The following is a 20,981-nucleotide window of genomic DNA, read 5'->3' as shown; positions in this document are numbered from 1 at the left end:
GACATTGTGACTGTTCCTGGGGATGGTGGAGCCTTTCAAAGGCAGGCAGTTTGCTCCTGAACTGAACTGGGACCAGCGTCCTTGGAGGAAGGTTTGCGAGTGCTGTTGAGGAGTGGCAGTGGCCTGGGATCCTGAGCGAAGGTTCAGCCGGGGAAGATGCGCAGCCACAATTAGGAGAGATAGCAAGTGAGCCAGGAAGGCATGGAAGTTATAGGCCAGTGAAGTCACAAGGGAGTTTAGCAAGATTGGCTGGTATTTATTTTAATGCAAAGAGTCTGACGAACAAGGCAGACGAATTGAGGGCACAATTAAACATGGGAGGGAAGGGCAGCATGGTGGCGCAGTGGGTTAGCCCTGCAGCCTCACGGCGCTGAGGTCCCAGGTTCGATCCTGGCTCTGGGTCACTGTCCGTGTGGAGTTTGCACTTCTCCCCGTGTTTGCGTGGGTTTCGCCCCCACAACCCAAAGATATGCAGGCTAGATGGATTGGCCACGCTAAATTGCCCCTTAATTGGAAAAAATGAATTGGGTACTCTAAATTAAAAAAAAAAAACATGGGAGGGTATGATGCCACTGATGTCACTGAGACATGGTTGAGAGAGAAGCAGGATTGACAGCTCAATATTGCAGGATGTAGGATCTTCAAGTAAGATAGAGAAGGAGGTAAAAGTGGATGGGGTGGCACAATTTTGATCAGGGAATCAATTACAGCAGTAAGTAGGGATGACATCTTAGAAGGCTCTTCAAATGAAGCCAAATGAGTCGAACTTAAAAACCAAAAAGGAGCAATCACATTGCTGCGAGTATTCTATAGGCCCCCGAACAGTCCAAAAGAAATTGAAGATCAGGTGCGGGATTCTCCGACCCCTCGCCGGGTCGGAGAATCGCCGGGGGCTGGCGTAAATCCCACCCCCGCCGGTTGCCGAATTCTCCGGCACTGGATATTCGGCGGGGGCGGGAATCGCGACGCGCCGGTCGGCGGGTCCCCCCGGCGATTCTCCAGCCGGTGATGGGCCGAAGTCCCGCTGTTGGAATGCCTGACCTGCCGGCGAGAATCAAGCCACCTCTCTTCCCGGCGGGACTAGGCGGCGCAGGCGGTCTCTGGGGTCCTGGGGGGGGCGCGGGGCGATCTGGCCTGGCCCGCGATCAGGGCCTGACAGTGGCCTGGCCCGCGATCAGGGCCCACCGATCTGCAGGCGGGCCTGTGCCGTGGGGACACTCTTTTCCGTCCGCCTCGGCCACAGTCAGCACCGTGGCCGACGCGGAAGAGACACCCCCCCCCCCTGTGCATGGGCGGGGATGACGTCAGCAGCCGCTGATGCTCCCGCGCATGCGTGGACTTCTGCCGCCTGGCAAAGTCCTTTCGGCCCTGGCTGGCGTGGCGCCAAAGGCTTTTCCCACCTGTCGAAATCCGCACCTTTGGGGCAGCCCAACGCCGGAGTGGTTCACACCACTCCATCCCGCCGGGACCCCCCGCCCCGCCGGGTAGGGGAGAATTCCGGCCCAGATATATAGGCAAATTTCAGAGAAGTGTAAAAGTACTAACGTTGTGTTTGTGGCGCACTTGAACTTCCCAACATGAACTGGGGTATCATAGAAATAGAGTTTACAGTGCAGAAGTAGGCCATTCGGCCCATCGAGTCTGCACCAGCCCTTACAAAGAGCATTCTACTGAAGCCTATCCTACCCTATCCCCGCAACCCAGTAACCCCCACTTCACATTTTTTGGACACTTAGGGCAATTTAGCATAGCCAATCCACCTAACCTGCACATCTTTGAACTGTGGGAGGAAACCGGAGCACCGGAGGAAACCCGCGCAGACACGGGGAGAACGTGCAGACACCGCACAGACAGTGACACAGCCGGGAATCGAACCTGGGGCCCTGGAGCTGTGAAGGAACTGTGCTAACCACTGTGCTATCGTGCTGTCTTCCGGACAAATGTGAGGTAATGCATTTTGGAAGGTCTAATGCAGGTAGGGAATATACAGTGAATGGTAGAACCTTCAAGAGTATTGAAAGACAGAGAGATCTAGGTGTACAGGTCCACAGGTCACTGAAAGGGGCAACACAGGTGGAGAAGGTAGTCAAGAAAGCATACGGCATGCTTGCCTTCATTGGCCGGGGCATTGAGTATAAGAATTGGCAAGTCATGTTGCAGCTGTATAGAACCTTAGTTAGGCCACACTTGGAGTATAGTGTTCAATTCTGGTCGCCAAACTACCAGAAGGATGTGGAGGCTTTAGAGAGGGTGCAGAAGAGATTTACCAGAATGTTGCCTGGTATGGAGGGCATTAGCTATGAGGAGCGGTTGAATAAACTCGGTTTGTTCTCACTGGAACGACGGAGGTTGAGGGGCGACCTGATAGAGGTCTACAAAATTATGAGGGGCATAGACAGAGTGGATAGTCAGAAGCTTTTTCCCAGGGTAGAGGGGTCAATTACTAGGGGGCATAGTTTTAAGGTGCAAGGGGCAAGGTTTAGAGGAGATGTACGAGGCAAGTTTTTTACACAGAGGGTAGTGGGTGCCTGGAACTCGCTGCCGGAGGAGGTGGTGGAAGCAGGGACGATAGTGACATTTAAGGGGCATCTTGACAAATACATGAACAGGATAGGAATAGAGGGATACGGACCCAGGAAGTGTAGAAGATTGTAGTTTAGTCGGGCAGCATGGTCAGCACGGGCTTGGAGGGCCGAAGGGCCTGTTCCTGTGCTGTACTTTTCTTTGTTCTTTGTTCTTTGTTCTAGTCATAGTGTGAAAGGATTAGAGGGAGCGGAATTCGTAAAATGCATCCGGGGGCGTGTATACACAGTGCCAGGGTCCCAGGTTCAATTCCCGGCTTGGGTCACTATCTGTGCGGAGTCTGCACCTTCTCCCCGTGTTTGCTTGGGTTTCCTCCAGGTGGTCCGGTTTCTTCCCACACATCCCAAAAGACATGCTTGTTAGGTGAATTGGACCTTTTGAATTCTCCCTCAGTGTACCCGAACGGACGGCAAAATGTGGCGACTAGGTGAGTTTCACAGTAAATTCATTCTAGTGTTAATGTAAGCCTACTTGTGACACTAATAAAGATTATTATTATGTCGGGATCATGAAGAGGATTTTGACGGCTGTCCTGAGCCTGGACACCCTTCAGTTAATTTTAGGTGGGGATTTAAACACAGTGTTGCATTCTTTTTTTCTGCCAGTGCATAATGAACATTCGAGGATTGAGTTCTTTATTATGGGGAGGTTGCTGCTGTCGGGGGTTAGGACAGCAGAATATTCAGCGATCGTTATTACAGATCACACTCCACACTTGGTGAATGTGGTCTTGGAGAAGGGCCTGCACAGAGGTCGGCATGGAGGATGGATGCAGGGCTGTTTGAGGATCAGGGTTTTTGTGTGATGATGGCAAAGGTGATTATGTGGGTTTCAGAGAATCATAGAATCATAGAATTTACAGTGCAGAAGGAGGCCATTCGGACCATCGAGTCTGCACCGGCCCTTGGAAAGAGCACCATACCCAAGCCCACGTCTGCACCCTATCCCCGTAACGCAGTAACCCCACTTAAACTTTTTTTGACACTATGGCAATTTAGCATGGCCAATCCACCTAACCCACACATGTTTGGACTGTGGGAGGAAACCGGAGCACCCGGAGGAAACCCACACAGACACGGGGAGAACGTGCAGACTCCGCACAGACAGTGAAGAAAATGGGGCGGTCACGTCATCGGTGGCATGGCGCTGAAGGCAGTGCTGAGCGGCGAGATCATCTTCCTTAAGGTGCAGGTGGATATGGTGGCAAGAGAGGATCGGCAGCGGCTGGTAGATGAAATCTTGGAAGTTGATGGGAAGTATGCGGGAGATCTCACTCCGGAACCTTTGGCCAGTAGAAAGGAACTGCAGACACAGTTTGACCTTTTGTCTACAGGGAAAGCAGTACGTCAGTTGAGGCGGGCGAAGGGTGTGGTGTACAAGCACTGGGAGAAAGCCAGTCGCTTGCTGGAGGGACATGTCCACTGGTAGGCTCTTGTAGGGGGTCGGTGTTGCAGGCGCCTGCAATGGCTATTGGTATTATTTGCCCCAGGGAGATATTCGAGTAGTCCGGTGGTGGTGGCCACGCTGAAGATATGGAGGCAATTTCGGCAGCATTTGAAAAGAAAACTTTTAAAGGGAAAGAAATGTTTTCACTTTTATATAAAAAAAATTTACTTGAAAAGAATTTTATTTTAAAAAATGCTAAAGGAGAGAAGGGAGGGGGGAAAGAAAAAGTGGGGGAAAAAAAGAAAAAATGCCAGAAGGGAGCCAAAGCAGAGGGAGAAAGGGCACCAGAAGCAGACGGGGCAATGGGCGGGCCTGTTCAGACGAGCTAATTGGTGCACAAAGCGGCGGAGCGGAAGGTTCGCCGCAACAAAAAGAACTGGACAGACAGGAGCATTTTCCCCTTGAGTCAGGGGGGAACTGGAACTGGAAGGCAGCCTTTGCCAAGGCGATGAGGGAACATCAGCAGGAAAACAAGGCAGAAACTAGGGCAGACATAGGGGCCGCAGTGCAGGCAGCAATGGCCAAGGCCCTGGCGGAGGTGCAGCTCGCCCTGGTGAGTGCAGAGGAGAAGTTGGAAACCCAAGAGGAGAAACTGGAAGCCCAAGAGGCGACCATTAAGGAGCTGGAAAAAGCCGCGACTCAGTTGAGCACTGGATCACGGCCCTAGCGAAGGAGGTGGCGAGACTGGGCACAATGCAGGGGAGCCTGAAGGGCAGAGTGGACGATCAGGAAAACCACTTGAGACGGCAAAATGTCAGGATAGTGGGCCTACCAGGGGATTGAGGGTAGAAACCCCATGGCATACGTGGCCGCGATGTTGGGCAACTTAGTGGGAGGAAAACTTTTTCCAACCCACCAGAAATGGACAGAGCGCACCGGTCGCTGCGCCTGAAGCCCAAGGCAGGGGATCATCCGAGGGCAGTTATAGCTAAACTGCACTGGTACCAAGACAGGCAAACAATCCTGCGCTGGGCCAGGCAAAACAGAACCAGCAAATGGGAAGGACACATCATTAGAGTTTACGAGGACATTGGGGCAGACCTAGCCAGGAGACGGGCCGAATTCAATAGAGCTAAAGCAGCTCTTCACAAGAACGAAGTGCGTTTTGGTATGCTGCACCCAGCGAAACTCTGGGTGACATACCAAGAAAGAGAATACTTCTTCACAGCCCCCGCCGAAGCAAACAGGTTTGTCAAGGAACACGGGCTGGAAAATCAACAGCTAGGGTAGAAATAGTGGGCCCCTGGCAAGGGGCAACAACATGCCGACGGGGGGAGAGTGAGGCAACGGCAGGCATCCCGCCCCCACCCCCGCCACGGCGAGCGCACCCAGAACAAAAAGCAAACCACTACCCAAGGGACCGCTTCAGGTGGGAGACCAGGCCCCAGCACGAGGGAACGAGAATAGAGGAGAAGGGAGAGCAAGTGAGAGGTGTGCAGGGTCGGATGGGGGAAGAGCGGGCAGAAAGAGGGACAAAGGAGGGGTATAAGGGAGAGGGGGGATAAAGGGAGGGAAAGGGGGGGACCGGACAGGGGGGACACAGGGAAGGGGGAACAAGCAAGGCTAGAAAACGAATACCAATAGGGCTACAAAGTGCGACAACCAAAGACTCGGAACAAGGAATAGCTGCAAGCATCCACCCAGTACAGTCTCTGGGCGAAGGGAGACCCCAGAGTGCAGGGGACTACCTGCGTGATGGACGTACAGTGGGCGGCCATGTCGGGTGTCCCCTGGTCAAAGGGAAACCCCGGAGCGTAGGGACCCGACCGCATGGAGAGAGCAGTGACAGTGGCCATCTTGGACGGCCCCCTAACAAAGGGAAATCCGGGTAGGGGCGCGTCCATCAGGTAAGTATGGTTAATCCCACAGGAGGGAGGGGACAGAAGCCCCCCACCAGGAGAGTCACTTGGTACATAAGGGGACTCAACGGCCCAGTGAAAAGACCCAGAGTCCTCACCCATTTAAGAAATATGAAGGCCGACATAGCCTTCCTCCAAGAGACACACCTGAGAGAGCAGGACCGACTGCGGGTAAGAAAGGGCTGGGTGGGACAAACCTACCATTCCTGCTATGGGACGAGGGCCAGGGGGGTGGTAATACTGATCAGCAAGGCGACGATGTTTAGGACGACAAAGACGATTACGGACCCAGGGGGACGGTACGTCATGGTCAGCGGGGCCCTGGATAGGGCGCCAGTAGTACTAGTTAACATGTATGCGCCCAACTGGGACGACACGAGCTTCATCAAGAAGACCATGGCAGAAATCCCTGACATAGCGACGCACCGACTAATCATGGGGGGGACTTCAACTGTGTACAGGATCCAACGACTGACAGATCAAACCCCAAAACGGGGAAAACCTCAAGCATGGCAAAGGAACTCGGTCACTTTATGGAACAGATGGGAGCGGTGGACCCCTGGAGGTTCACCCACCCAGGGGAGAAGGAGTTCTCCTTCTTCTCCCCAGTACACAATGAATTGACTTCTTTGTGGTGAGGAAAACGGTGTTTCCGGGGATAGACAAAGTGGAATACTCCGCAATTGTGATATCAGACCACGCTCCACACTACATGGACGTGAGGCTGGAGACGGGCAGGGCCCAACGCCCCACATGGAGGTTGGACATTGCCATACTAGCTGATAAGGCCTTCAACGAAAAGATATCGCGGGCCATAGCAGGGTACACGGAGAACAACCAGAACGGGGAGGTCTCGCCCTCCACGTTCTGGGAAGCGCTAAAGGCCGTACTTAGAGGGGAAATCATCGCTTTCAAAGCGTGAAGAGATAGGGAGAAAATGGCGGCTAGCAGCAGCTGGCCGACTCCATACTAGAGGTAGACCATAAATACTCCGAGGCCCAGACCGTAGAGCTCCTGGCGGAGAGGAAAGAGCTACAAAGGAACTTTGATCTGCTCTCCACCAGGAAGGCAGTGCACCAACTCTGCCAGGCACGTGGGACCCTATACGAACACGGAGACAAAGCCAGCCGCCTGCTGGCACACCAGCTGAGAAAGCAGGCAGCCACCAGAGAAATTGCACAAATCAGGGATACCAGAGGCACATTAGAAACAGAGCCAGAAAAGATCAACAAAACCTTCAAGGCCTTCTACATAGGGCTCCCAATGGGGGAGTCCGGGATGAAGCGGTTTCTTGGTGGACTGGACATACCAGTCATGGGAGAGGGCAGAAAATGGGGCCTGGAAGCACCACTAGCACTGGGAGAGATAATGGACAGCATTAGCTCCATGCAGGCGGTGAAGGCGCTGGGACCAGGCGGGCCCTGGATAGGGCGCCAGTAGTACTAGTTAACATGTACGCGCCCAACTGGGACGACACGAGCTTCATCAAGAAGACCATGGCAGAAATCCCTGACATAGCGACGCACCGACTAATCATGGGGGGGACTTCAACTGTGTACAGGATCCAACGACTGACAGATCAAACCACAAAACGGGGAAAACCTCAAGCATGGCAAAGGAACTCGGTCACTTTATGGAACAGATGGGAGCGGTGGACCCCTGGAGGTTCACCCACCCAGGGGAGAAGGAGTTCTCCTTCTTCTCCCCAGTACACAATGAATTGACTTCTTTGTGGTGAGGAAAACGGTGTTTCCGGGGATAGACAAAGTGGAATACTCCGCAATTGTGATATCAGACCACGCTCCACACTACATGGACGTGAGGCTGGAGACGGGCAGGGCCCAACGCCCCACATGGAGGTTGGACATTGCCATACTAGATGATAAGGCCTTCAACGAAAAGATATCGCGGGCCATAGCAGAGTACACGGAGAACAACCAGAACGGGGAGGTCTCGCCCTCCACGTTCTGGGCAGCGCTAAAGGCCGTTCTTAGAGGGGAAATCATCGCTTTCAAAGCGTGAAGAGATAGGGAGAAAATGGCGGCTAGCAGCAGCTGGTCGACTCCATACTAGAGGTAGACCATAAATACTCCGAGGCCCAGACCGTAGAGCTCCTGGCGGAGAGGAAAAGGCTACAAAGGAAATTTGATCTGCTCTCCACCAGGAAGGCAGTGCACCAACTCCGCCAGGCACGTGGGACCCTATACGAACACGGAGACAAAGCCAGCCGCCTGCTGGCACACCAGCTGAGAAAGCAGGCAGCCACCAGAGAAATTGCACAAATCAGGGATACCAGAGGCACATTAGAAACAGAGCCAGAAAAGTTCAACAAAACCTTCAAGGCCTTCTACATAGGGCTCCCAATGGGGGAGTCCGGGATGAAACGGTTCCTTGATGGACTGGACATACCAGTCATGGGGGAGAGCAGAAAATGGGGCCTGGAAGCACCACCAGCACTGGGAGAGATAATGGACAGCTTTAGCTCCATGCAGGCGGGGAAGGCGCTGGGACCAGACGGGTTCCAGGCGGACTTCTACAAAAAGCCTGCGACAGCACTGGCCCCGCACCTGCGGGAGATGTTCACAGACTCACTAGCTAGGAGCACACTGCCACCCATGCTAGCACAGGCCTCAATATCGCTGATACCGAAGAAAGATAAAGACCCAATGGAATGTGGGTCATACAGACCCATCTCACTGCTGAACGCAGATGCCAAAATACTGGCCAAAATCCTAGCCAAAAGACTAGAAGACTGCGTACCAGAGGTGGTCGCATAGGACCAGATGGGCTTTGTCAAAGGTAGACAGCTTACCTCGAACATCAGGCACCTGCTGAACGTGATAATGACCCCCTGCGGGGAGAGAGTACCAGAGGTGATTGGCTCCCTAGACGCAGAAAAGGCCTTCGACAGAGTCGAATGGAAATACCTCATAGAGGTACTGGAGCAGTTCGGGTTTGGAACAGGGTTCACCTCCTGGGTAAAACTCCTGTACAACGCTCCCATGGCGAGGGTACGGACCAACAACATCAACTCCCAATACTTCCAGTAGCACAGGGGCACCAGACAAGGATGCCCACTGTCCCCGCTGCTGTTCGCTCTAGTGATCGAGCCATTAGCAATTGCGCTCAGAGCAGCAAAAAGCTGGAGGGGGATCCGATGGTTCGGCAGAAAGCACAGAGTCTCACTCTATGCAGATGACCTGCTCCTCTACATTTCGGATCCACAAAGCAGCATGGACGGAATCCTCTCACTCCTGAAAGAGTTTGGTGCCTTCTCGGGCTACAAACTCAAAATGAGCAAAAGCGAGGCCTTCCCGGTACACCCACATCTTTCACTAACGGGACTGCCGTTTAAACAAGCCCGACACAAATTCCGCTACCTGGGGATCCAAATAGCCCATGACTGGAAAGGGATCCACAAGTGGAATCTTACCAGTCTGACAGAGGAAGTAAAAAAGGACCTGTAAGGATGGAACACACTCCCACTCTCCCTCACGGGGAGAGTCCAGACGATCAAAATTAATGTACTGCCCAGGTACTTCTTCCTACTTAGATACATTCCGATCTACATCCCCAAAGCCTTTTCAAAGCACTAGACAAACTAATCATGGCATTCATATGCGGGTGGGAGGGGCGGGGTGGGGGGGAGAGAAGAATGCTATGATCCCAAAGAAGGTCCTACAGAAAACAAAATCCAGGGGGGGGCTAGCCCTCCCAAACCTACAATTCTACCACTGGGCGGCGACGGCCGAGCGAATAAGGGGATGGATCAAGGAGCCAGAAGCCGAGAGGGTGCGCGCGGAGGAGGCCTCCTGCATGGGGACCTCCCTCCGGGCCCTTGCCACGGCAGCACTCCCATCCCCACCCAAAAAACAGCGGCCCGGTGGTGATTGTCATCCTCCAGTCCTGAAACCAACTACGGCAGCAATGTGGTTGACCAAAATGTCGGACAAAGCTCCCATCAGCAGCAACCATAGGTTCACACCACGCTGACTGACGCCACCTTCAAAAGGTGGGGACAGGACGGAGGGACACTGACAGTCAGGGACCTATACATGGACGGCAGGTTCGCAACACTGAACAAACTGACAGAGAAATTCCAGCTAGCCAGGGGGAACGAGCTAAGGTACCTGCAACTCAAAAACGTCCTCCGAAAGGAGACAAGGACGTACCCACAACCGACATTACTGGACGAGTTACTGGACGCAAGGACACAAGATAAAGGAAACTGTAGTGACATGTATGACTGTCTGATAGAAAGGGCCAACACCATACTGGACGCAACAAGAAAGAAATGGGAGGACGACCTGGGAATTGAAATAGGGTGGGGACTCTGGAGCGAAGCACTGCATAGGGTCAACTCCACCTCCACGTGCGCAAGGCTCAACCTGACGCAACTAAAAGTGGTACATAGAGCCCACTTAACAAGAACCCGTACGAGTAGGTTCTTCCCGGAGGTGGACGATAGATGTGAACAGTGCCAAGGAGGCCCGGCCAACCACGCCCACATGTTCTGGTCTTTCCCCAGACTTGCAGGGTACTGGACAGCCTTCTTCGAGGCAATGTCCAAGGTGGTGGGGGTGAGGGTGGAGCCATGCCCGAAAGTGGCGGTCTTCGAGGTTTCAGAGCGGCCAGATCTATTCCTGCGGAGGAGGGCGGACGCCCTTGCCTTTGCCTCCCTGATTGCCCGCCGTAGAATCCTGTTTGGCTGGCGGTCAGCAGCACCACCCAAAGCTGCAGACTTGCTGTCCGACCTCTCGGAATCTCTCTAAATGGAGAAAATCAAATTCGCCATCCGAGCGTCAGACGATGGCTTCCACAGAACATGGGAGCCGTTCACTCAATTGTTCCGGCACCTGTTTGTGGCCAACGAACAAGCAGAAGAATAGCCAGGTAGCCAAGAACCAGGGGAAAGTGGCCAAAGCATAAGAGGGAGAGATAGACCAGGAGAGAGAGCGGGGGGAACAGCTAAACCTAAGAGGAAAGAAAGACGAACCACAGAGGGGGGGCAGGGGGAAGAAGCCGGGGGGAGGGAGGAGAAGAGGGAAGGGACAGGGAACAATAGAGGAGAACCAGGGAGGTGGGGGCGAGGCAGGGAAATGACAGCCGGAAGGTGGGCACAGGAAACGATAACAAACTTGGCACCTACAGGAACAGAGAACAAGGAGAATACAGGTGAAAGACGGGAGGAACGGCTGAAGGGGAGGTGAGCGCGAGACGACAACGGCAGCGAAATCTGTCCGAGAGAAGCAAGTGACAACACCAACAGCAGACCCATTCGTGTACTGCCCTCTGTAATTGTTTCTCCGGCACCCAAATGTAAATCTACCTCCCCAGTCTCTCCACCCCCCCCCCCCCCCCCCCCCACACACACACACACATCCAGATGCCCCCCCCCCACACACACACACACACACACAAAAACAGATGCTTACGTGTGTTGTAAATAATTTTGCCAGTTGTACAGAGTTGCTGCTGTTGAGCTGGTGCATAATATCTTACCAGTTATTTTATTTTATTTTTATTTTTTATTATTACTTATTTTTGGTATGTTTATGTGTGCCCTTCTGCTCTCTATATATATATATCTTATTCTGTGTACATAACGGTAAATATACTTTGTTCAAAAACCGAATAAAAAACATTTATATTTAAAAAAAACTTCTCCACTCAGTACCTCAGTGTGGCTGGGGACCTGATGGGAATTCCTGTATCTTGAGATTGTTAGGTTCACCTTGAGGGGTGGGGGTTGTCATAATATACATCTATGTATACAATGGAGTGCAGACAGGCAGTGATTGACACACAGGATGACCAGTAAGCACACAGAACAGAGCAGCCAATCACCAGACAGGACACGACCACTATAAAGCCAGAGAGCACCAGTCTTCCCGCTCTCTCGGGACCCAGCCTCTGAGACAGTCAGAGTTAGTGAGCTGGCCAGTGCAAACACCATGTGGTAGCTAGTAAGTCTGGTTAGGCTAGCATCAGGCCTCCAGTCAAGTCAGCATAGTGTCAACCCACAGTTGAACATGTATAATAGTTTAGATGTTAAATAAAATCGTGTTGCATCTTATCAAGTGTTGGAGGTCTGTCTCTCGCTACATTGCATCAAGTGCAATCCACAACGACCCAGCCTACCCAACACATCATGGTACCAGTAAGTGATGCTGAAAATTGACGGACCTATCTTGAGTGAATTGGCGTTGACCAGCAAACAGATGGACCTATCTTGAGCGAATCAGCGTTGACCAGCAAACAGCCATCCGGTGACATGAAAATGAAATGAAATGAAATGAAAATGAAATGAAAATGAAATGAAATGACATGGAAAATGTCCGCCCTCCTCCGCAGCTCCGCATCACCAGCAACCTCAGTGCAAATTGGAAGATCTTCAAACAAAAGTTCCGACTCTATCTAGAAGCCACCGACCTCGAGGCCGCATCGGATGCCAGTAAAACCGCACTATTCCTCTCCACAGCAGGGGACCACGCCATCCACATCTACAACTCCTTACATCCGCCAAAGGCGAAGACAAGACAAAATTAAAAACAGTCCTACTGAAGTTCGACAGTCACTGCAACATTGAGGTGAATGAGAGCATCGAAACGTGCGTTCTCCACGAACATGCTAACAATTGGTACTCCCACATCAGGGCGGCAGAAATGGCAAAGCTAACCTCCCACGAGGCGGAACGGGTGCAGGCCATCGCACAAATGCAGGGCCTAAGTAGCAATGAAAGTGGCCATTCCGTGCGCTTTTCCCAGGCCCCTGTGCATGCGTGCCACGACAGAGAGGATGTGAGACCGACGACCAGACTGCGCAGGTGCGTATGTCGTTCGACCGTACTGCGCATGCGTGATGGCGCACGGAACGCGATGACGTTGGCGTCATGATGTGTCCCAATTGTGGCTCCGCACATTTAAAGCGGCAATGTCTGGCAAAATCACGACGGTGTCTACAGTGTGGCAAGCTTGGCCACTACGCAGCCCTTTGCAGATCTGCTCCACTGCCCAGCATCCAACGATCCCAGCCGCGGTGCAGAAGCGTCCGTTCAATACAGCAGGCCATGCCAGACTCCGACCCCGACAGCCCAACAGGTCCTGATGCTGCGTGCCTCAAATCTCCATACCGGGTGGCATCATTACGAAGAGACAGTGACGCACCTCCCGATCCTCAGCGTGGATCCCGACGACGAGTGGTGTGCTGTCCTCACAGTCAACAAGGCGAGCATCCGGTTCAAACTGGACACCGGCACATCAGCGAACCTCATCTCCAAATCCGATCTCAACACCATCTGCGTCAGACCAAGCATTCTTCCACCGGCCTGCCAGCTCCTTGACTACAATGGCAATGTCATAGCTGCCTGTGACTCATGCCAACTCGGAGTTTCCAATAAGTCATTTAAAGTGACACTGCGATTTGAGATAGTGGGAGCTGACAGAGCATCCCTGCTCGGTGCTTGGGCCTGCAAACCCCTGAACCTGGTTCAGCGGGTCCACACCATGTCATCCTCACAGGCGACGGCCTCACCTGATGAGAACTTCCAGGCAGAAATTGATGACATCATCACGCAGTATCACAGCCTGTTCAACGGAATGGGCACACTCCCATACCGATACAAAATCCTGCTCAAACCGAACGCCACCCCTGTGATCCACGCACCACGTCAGGTGCCGGCACCCCTCAAGGACCGCCTCAAGCAGCAGTTACAGGACCTCCAGGACCAGGGCATCATATCAAAGGTCACAGAACCCACGGACTGGGTCAGCTCCATGGTCTGCGTCAAGAGGCCGTCACGGGAGCTTCGAATCTGCATCGACCCCAAGGATTTAAACCGCAACATTCTGAGGGAACATTACCCGATACCAAAACGAGAGGAGTTGACCAGCGAGATGACTCATGCCAAACTCTTTACGAAGCTGGACGCCTCCAAGGGGTTCTGGCAAATACAGCTGGATGCATCCAGTCGCAAGCTGTGCACATTCAATATCCCGTTCGGCCGCTACTGCTACAACCGGATGCCTTTTGGCATCATCTCTGCCTCAGAGGTATTTCGCCGCATCATGGACCAGATGATGGAGGGTATCAAGGGGGTGCGCGTGTATGTTGACGATGTCATAATCTGGTCCACAACTCCTCAAGAACACATCGATCGCCTCAAGCAGGTATTCTACAGAATCCATGAGCACGGCCTCCAACTCAACAGAGCCAGTGCTCGTTCGGTCAATCAGAAATCAAATTCCTTGGTGACCACACCTCGCAGCAAGGCATGCGGCCAGATGCTGACAAGGTCTCGGCGATCAACGCCATGAAGACCCCAGAGGACAAGAAGGGGGTCCTACGCTTTCTAGGGATGGTCAACTTCCTCGGGAAGTTCATTCCCAACATGGCGGCAAACACCACAGCCCTCTGCCATCTCGTAAAAAAATCGACGGAATTCCAGTGGCTGCTCGCTCATGAGAACGAATGGCGTGAGCTGAGGGCAAAACTCACCACAGCCCCGGTTCTGGCGTTCTTCGACCCTACCAAAGAGACCAAAATATCCACTGATGCGAGCCAGGACGGTATTGGGGCGGTGCTCCTCCAACGGGATGACTCCTCCTCATGGGCCCCAGTTGCATATGCCTCCAGAGCCATGACGTCCACTGAGCAACGGTACGCTCAGATCGAGAAGGAATGCCTTGGAATCGACAAATTTCACGACTATGTTTATGGTCTCCCAAAATTCACGGTTGAGACGGACCACAGGCCATTAGTCCACATAATCCAGAAGGATTTGAATGACATGACGCCTTGGTTACAACAAATCCTTCTCAAGCTACGCCGCTATGACTTTGAACTTGTCTACACGCCAGGCAAAGAACTCATTGTTGCAGATGCCCTTTCCAGGTCTATCACCACACCGTGCGAACAAACTGACTTTGTCTACCAAATCGATGCGCAGGTGCAATTGTGTGCCTCCAACCTTCCGGCCACTGATGAGATGGTCATCCAAATTTGTGAGGAAACGGCCAAGGATCCTCTGCTACAACGTGTGATGCAGCACCTCACGAATGGCTGGCAGAAGGGACAGTGTCCCCAGTTTTACAACGTCAAGGACGACCTGACGGTGGTGGACGGCATCCTCATGAAGCTTGATAGGATTCTGATTCCGCAGAGCATGCGAGCTATGGTGCTCGGCCAACTACATGAGGGTCACCTAGTGGTCGAGAAATATCGACGCAGAGCTCGAGAGGCAGTCTATTGGCCGGGCATCAGCCAGGACGTTGCCAACACGGCCCTCAACTGTCCCACATGTCAGAAATTTCAGCCAGCTCAACCCAAAGAAACTCTGCAGCAACATGAGATAGTGACCTCCCCATGGTCCAAAGTCAGTGTCGATCTTTTCCACGCCAAAGGGTGTGACTATGTCCTCCTGGTCGACTACTTCTCCAATTACCCTGAAGTGGTGAAACTGTCCAAACTCACGTCGAAGGCGGTGATTAAAGCATGCAAAGAAACGTTTGCCAGGCATGGGATACCGCTCACGGTGATGAGTGACAATGATCCCTGTTTTTACAGCCAGGAATGGTCTGATTTTGCCCGCCTATACAACTTTCGCCACGTAACCTCCAGCCCCCACTACCCGCAGTCAAACGGGAAGGCTGAAAAAGGGGTTCATATCGTCAAGAGATTACTATGCAAGGCTGCAGACTCAGGCTCCGACTTCAACCTGGCGCTGCTGGCATACAGAGAAACCCCGCTGTCCACTGGGTTGTCTCCCGCGTAGATGCTCATGAACCGCACTCTGCGAACCACGGTTCCAGCCATCATGTTCCAGACCTTGACCACCTCACGGTCATACAAAAGATGCAGCAGTCTCGGGCCCAACAGAAATCAGCATACGACGCTCATGCCACGGTTCTCCTCAAGCTGGTCCCAACTGATCGTGTTTATGTGCAGTTACCTGACGGTGACTGGTCCGCCACAGCTGTGGTGGTCAAGCAAGTGGCCCTGAGATCGTTCCTCGTCTGCATGGCTGATGGCTCCTTCCTACGATGCAACTGGGGGGCGCTGCGCAGAGTTCCACTCCCGCCACCTAACCATGATGTCCCGCCTCACACAATGCTTCCTCCGGACGTGCCCTACCACTAGGCCACTGATCTACCTGCAATCCTGCTGACCTCTGCGACCACCGCATTGGTGGCGGTCCCGCCTTTCCAAGTGCAGGCGGCCCCTGATCCACCCTTGAGGCGGTCAACCAGAATTCGTCGCCCGCCGCAGAGACTAAACTTATAGACTGAACTTTTGCAAAACTGCGTTACCTTATCGTCTTGACCTCTGTAAATATTGTTGTTACCGTTTGAACTGCCCTATATCTGCACTAGCGACACCTTCCTGTGTACATACGGTCAGTTTAGCACATTCTGTATATAGTCACGCACATATACATATCCACACGCACATGCATCTTAATATTTATTATCTCAACACACACAATACAGAACAAAAGAAAAAGAAAAAAGGGGGGAAGATGTCATAATATACATCAATGTATACAATGGAGTGATTGACACACAGGATGACCAGTAAGCACACAGAACAGAGCAGCCAATCACCAGACAGGACACGACCACTATAAAGCCAGAGAGCATCAGTCTTCCCGCTCTCTCGGGACCCAGCCTCTGAGACAGTCAGTTAGTGAGCTGGCCAGTGCAAACATCATGTGGTAGCTAGTAAGTCTGGTTAGGCTAGTATCAGGTCTCCAGTCAAGTCAGCAAAGTGTCAACCCACAGTTGAACATGTATAATAGTTTAGATGTTAAATAAAATTGTGTTGCATCTTATCAAGTGTTGGAGGTCTGTCTCTCGCTACACTGCATCAAGTGCAGTCCACATCGACTCAGCCTACCCAACACATCAGGGGTGGGGCGGTTGGGTGATTGAGGGGTTCCATAAGAGAAGGGGTCTGTTTGTCTGTTTCTTTTTCACTTTAAAGAGTTGGTCACCATCAGCCACAAAGAGGAGGGGGAGTTTGGGAGGAGGGTTGGAATATGGGGGTTATTCTTCGAGTCATATGTGTGTTGGTTTGTAGGATGGGGGGATTCTTGTGGGTTTTTTTCTTTGTGTTTTGTTGTCTGTATAAAATGTAACAAACCGAATAAAAATACGTTTTTTTTTAAATGGATCTGGGGGAACTTTTTGTGCCAGCACATAAAAGGTCCAACAAAAGGTCCTGGACATAATTTTAGGTAACAAAGCTGGGCAAATGGTTGAAGCATCAGTGGGGGAGCTTTTAGCAGAAGGCGATTAGCACTCCATTAGGTTCAAGACTGCTATGAAAAAGTACAAGGATGGGCCTGAAATCAAAGTACTAAACTGGGGGAAGGCCGATTTTAATAAGATCAGATATGATTTGGCCAGATTGGACTGGGAGCAGACATTTTAGGTAAGTCTATGACAGAACAGTGGGACACATTCAAGAAGGAAATAGAGAGAGTGCAGGGTCAACATGTTCCAATCGAGAAAAAGGGTGGGACCAACAAATCCAGTGAACCCTGGATATCAAGGGATATACGGCATTGGATAAGGAGAAAGTGGGAGGCTTATGGAAAATATTGAGAGCTCAAAACAGCAGAAACCCAAGAGGATTATAGAATGTGTAAGAGGGAACTTAAAAAGGAAACGCGGAGATCAAAAAGGGACATGAAAAGGGATACTGTCAGGTAAAATAAAGGAAAATCCTAAGTTGTTTTACAAGTATATCAAAGAGAAAAGGATAACTAGGGAAAGAGAGACCATTAAGGACCACAGTGGTAAATTGTGTGTGGAGCCGGAGTATGTAGGTAAGGTTCTAAATGAATACTTTGTGATGGTGTTTACTAGAGAGAGTGATATAAATCAGGGAGAAGTACTGTGATAAAATTACAGAAATTAACATAGACAGAGAGATGGTTCTGAGTGGTCTGGCAGGCTTAAAAGTAAACAAACTTCCAAGGCCAGGTGAAATGTATCCCAGGCAGTTGAGTGAGGCAAGGGGAGAAAGATTAGGGTTGCTGGCAATAATTGTCAATTCCTCTCTGGCCACAGGCAAGGTGCTAAAGGACTGGAGGATAGCCAATGTGCTAACATTGTTAGATGGTCATGCTAAATGGCCCCTTAATGTTTTAAAAAAATCATTTACGGGATGTGGGCGTCACTGGTTAGGCCAGCATTTATTGCCCATCCCTAGTTGCCCTTCAGAAGGTGGTGGTGAGCTGCCTTCTTGAACTGCTGCAGTCCTTGAGGTGTAGGTAAAGCCACAGTGCTGTTCGGGAGGGAGTTCCAGGATTTTGCCCCAGCAACAGTGAAGGAACAACGCTATATTTCCAAGTCAGGGTGGTGAGTGTCCAAAGGTTAGGCAGGGTTACGGGAATAGGGTAGGAGAGTGGGCTAGGTAGGGTTCTCTTTCGGAGGATCGATGCAGACTCGATGGGCCAAATGGCCTCCTTCTGTAGTGTAGGGGTTCTATGGTTCTATTATTCAAGAAAGGGATAAACCAGGGAACTACAGGTCAGTCAGTCGAATCAAGTGATGGGAAAACTATTGGAAGCAATTCTGAGACACAAAATGATCTGTATTTCAAGAGCCAAGGATTGAACAAGAACAGTCAGCATGGTTTTGTCCAGCGGAGGTCATGTCTAACCAACTTGATTGCATTTTTCAAAGAGGTGACCAGGTGTGTACATGAGGGCAATGCATTTGAAGTAGTCTACTTGGAGTTCAGCAAGACTTTTAATAAGGTTCCACATGGGATGCTGATAGTGAAGGTAAGAGCCCATGGGATCCAAGGAAATTTGACAAATTGGATCCAGAATTGGCTGAATGACAGGAAGCAGAGGATGAAGGTCAAGGGATGTTTTTCTGACTGGAAGACTGTGCCCAGTGGGGTCCCGCAGGGAGGAAGGTTGGTGCCCTTGATGTTTTTGGTTTATATAAATGATTTAGGCATGAATGTAAGAGGGTGGATCGGTAAATTCACAGATGATATGAAAATTAATGGTGTGGTAAATAGTGAGGAGGATAGCCTTAGATTATAGGAGGATATAGGTGGGCTGCACCAGGAGAGATGAAAGCTTACTGACATCTAATCTCATACTGATACCTTCAGCTCTGGCATCTGGCTGATGAGTTCCAAAGGTAGTTTGATATCTGCAGTATCGCTGAAATGATGTGGAACAGCCTGTGGTGCCAATGCACGATATCTTTGATACAACCTGAAAGAGAACAGAATCCAAAAGAAAACAGCAATCAGTGGCAAAAACAGATGAATTCATTTCTCCCCTACTGATGTGTTCCAAATAATGACAAGTGACGAGGTTAGCACACCGATTTATTCTGTTGAATTGAGAAAATATTACATTCAAAACTTTTAAGCTTCAAAGAATGCAAAATAGGTTTGTAAAAGATTAATTGGAACACAACTATTGGGAAAATCTGCAGTTAGAATATGCAAAACATAATGTTGGTGAGAATACAATCCAAATTCATTCCAGCCAAATCAAGAGAGATTTTTATAAGCTCAGAGTCCAAGATGATAAATAGAGGGTTAGAAAAAGTACAAGTGAAAACAAGATATATCAGGATGTCAAACTTGGGTTGAAAAGCTAAAACATGATAGGAGGAAGGAGTGACTAAAAGGAATTAATGAGTCCATGGGGTTTGGATCCTGCAAAATAATAAGCTAATATAGGAGACCATGTAATAGGTACTGATTCCAGGAAAATAGGGATGTTCAAAGATGGCACAACTTATAGAGGAGTGTATCTGTAGTTTAGAATTAAAAATTATAATTAAAAAACTGAAATCGAGAATAAAAAATTCGAATTTACTATGGGCGCGAACTACCAGCCAAGTTGCACCTACAAATCAGCGTGTTGCGGCCGACCTTGTTCTCAGGATCTCCCTGGCTCACTATGCCTAACGAGGTCTAACGCGATCTTGCGAGTGGTCGTGATGTGAAGATCCAGCAGAGGGCAGTAGAGCGGAGCTGCTGATTGGCCATTGCAGGGGAAATTTGCATACATCCGTGTGCTCACCCTAACTTGGAGGCGTACCTGAACAAGAAGACCCTAGCTGTTCAAGTGAAGACAAACATCCAGCAGAGGGCAGTAGAGCAGAGCAGCTGATTGGCCGTTGCAGGGGAAATTTGCATACGTCTGTGTGCTCACCCTAACTTGGAGGCGTACCTGAACAAGAGACCCTAGCTGTTCAAGTGAAGACAAACATCCAGCAGAGGGCAGTAGAGCGGAGTGCTGATTGGCTGTTGCAGGGGAAATTTGCATACGTCCGTGTGCTCACCCTAACTTAGAGGTGGTTTGTGGAGGAGCTCTTGTTAAGTGACACTTAAACCTGAAACACTTCTTTAGTGTTTCCCTCCCTACCCCCTCCTCTAACCAAAAAAAACCAACTGCTGTAAGGATCAAGAGGAAGGCTCGAGGGCAGGTAGAAGTGGAAAGTTGAACCGTGAAGTCACAGCCTACAGGTAAGGGATTGGCTGGTGACTGGTAAGTAGTTTTTATTTATTTTCCCTCAGGTGTTATCGTGCGGGGCGCAGAGGTTGCTGAGTGAGTGCTTGCTGAGAAGGGGAGTGAATAACAGGTAAGCTCTTTCTTTCTTTTTTTTATCTAGAGGGGATGACAGGGAAGGTAGTGCAATGTTCCTCCTGCAGAATGTTTGAGGTGAGGGACGCCGTCAGTGTCCCTGCTGATTTCATCTGTGGGAAGTGCACCCATCTCCAGCTCCTCAGAAACCGCGTTAGGGAACTGGAGCTGGAGTTGGATGAACTTCGGATCATTCGGGAGGCAGAGTTGATCATAGACAGAAGATTCAGCGATGTAGTTACTCCGAACAATAAAGATAGATGGGTGACGGTGAGAGGGGCTGGGAGGAAGCAGTCAGTACAGGAATCCCCTGTGGCCGTTCCCCTTAGTAACAAGTATACCGCTTTGGATACTGTTGGGGGGGGGGGACTTACCAGGGTTAAGCCATGGGGTACAGGTCTCTGGCGCAGAGTCTGTCCCTGTTGCTCAGAAGGGAAGGGGGGAGAGGAGTAGAGCATTAGTCATTGGAG

The 20,981-nt window shown here is 51.0% G+C and overlaps 1 protein-coding gene across 1 annotated transcript in view; it reads right to left on the bottom strand.

Moving 5' to 3' along the window:
- LOC140409421 (calcium and integrin-binding family member 3-like) overlaps positions 1-20,981 on the bottom strand; it is a 72,924-nt gene that overhangs the window by 11,977 nt on the left and 39,966 nt on the right. Inside the window, exon 4 of the mRNA XM_072497860.1 lies at positions 19,014-19,125. Coding sequence (XP_072353961.1) covers positions 19,014-19,125 — 112 coding nt within the window. The remainder of the gene's footprint in view (positions 1-19,013; positions 19,126-20,981) is intronic.

This window comes from Scyliorhinus torazame, chromosome 3 (genome assembly GCF_047496885.1).
Source record: "Scyliorhinus torazame isolate Kashiwa2021f chromosome 3, sScyTor2.1, whole genome shotgun sequence".
Lineage (NCBI taxonomy): Eukaryota > Metazoa > Chordata > Chondrichthyes > Carcharhiniformes > Scyliorhinidae > Scyliorhinus > Scyliorhinus torazame.
This window is presented reverse-complemented; position numbering and strand designations above follow the sequence as displayed.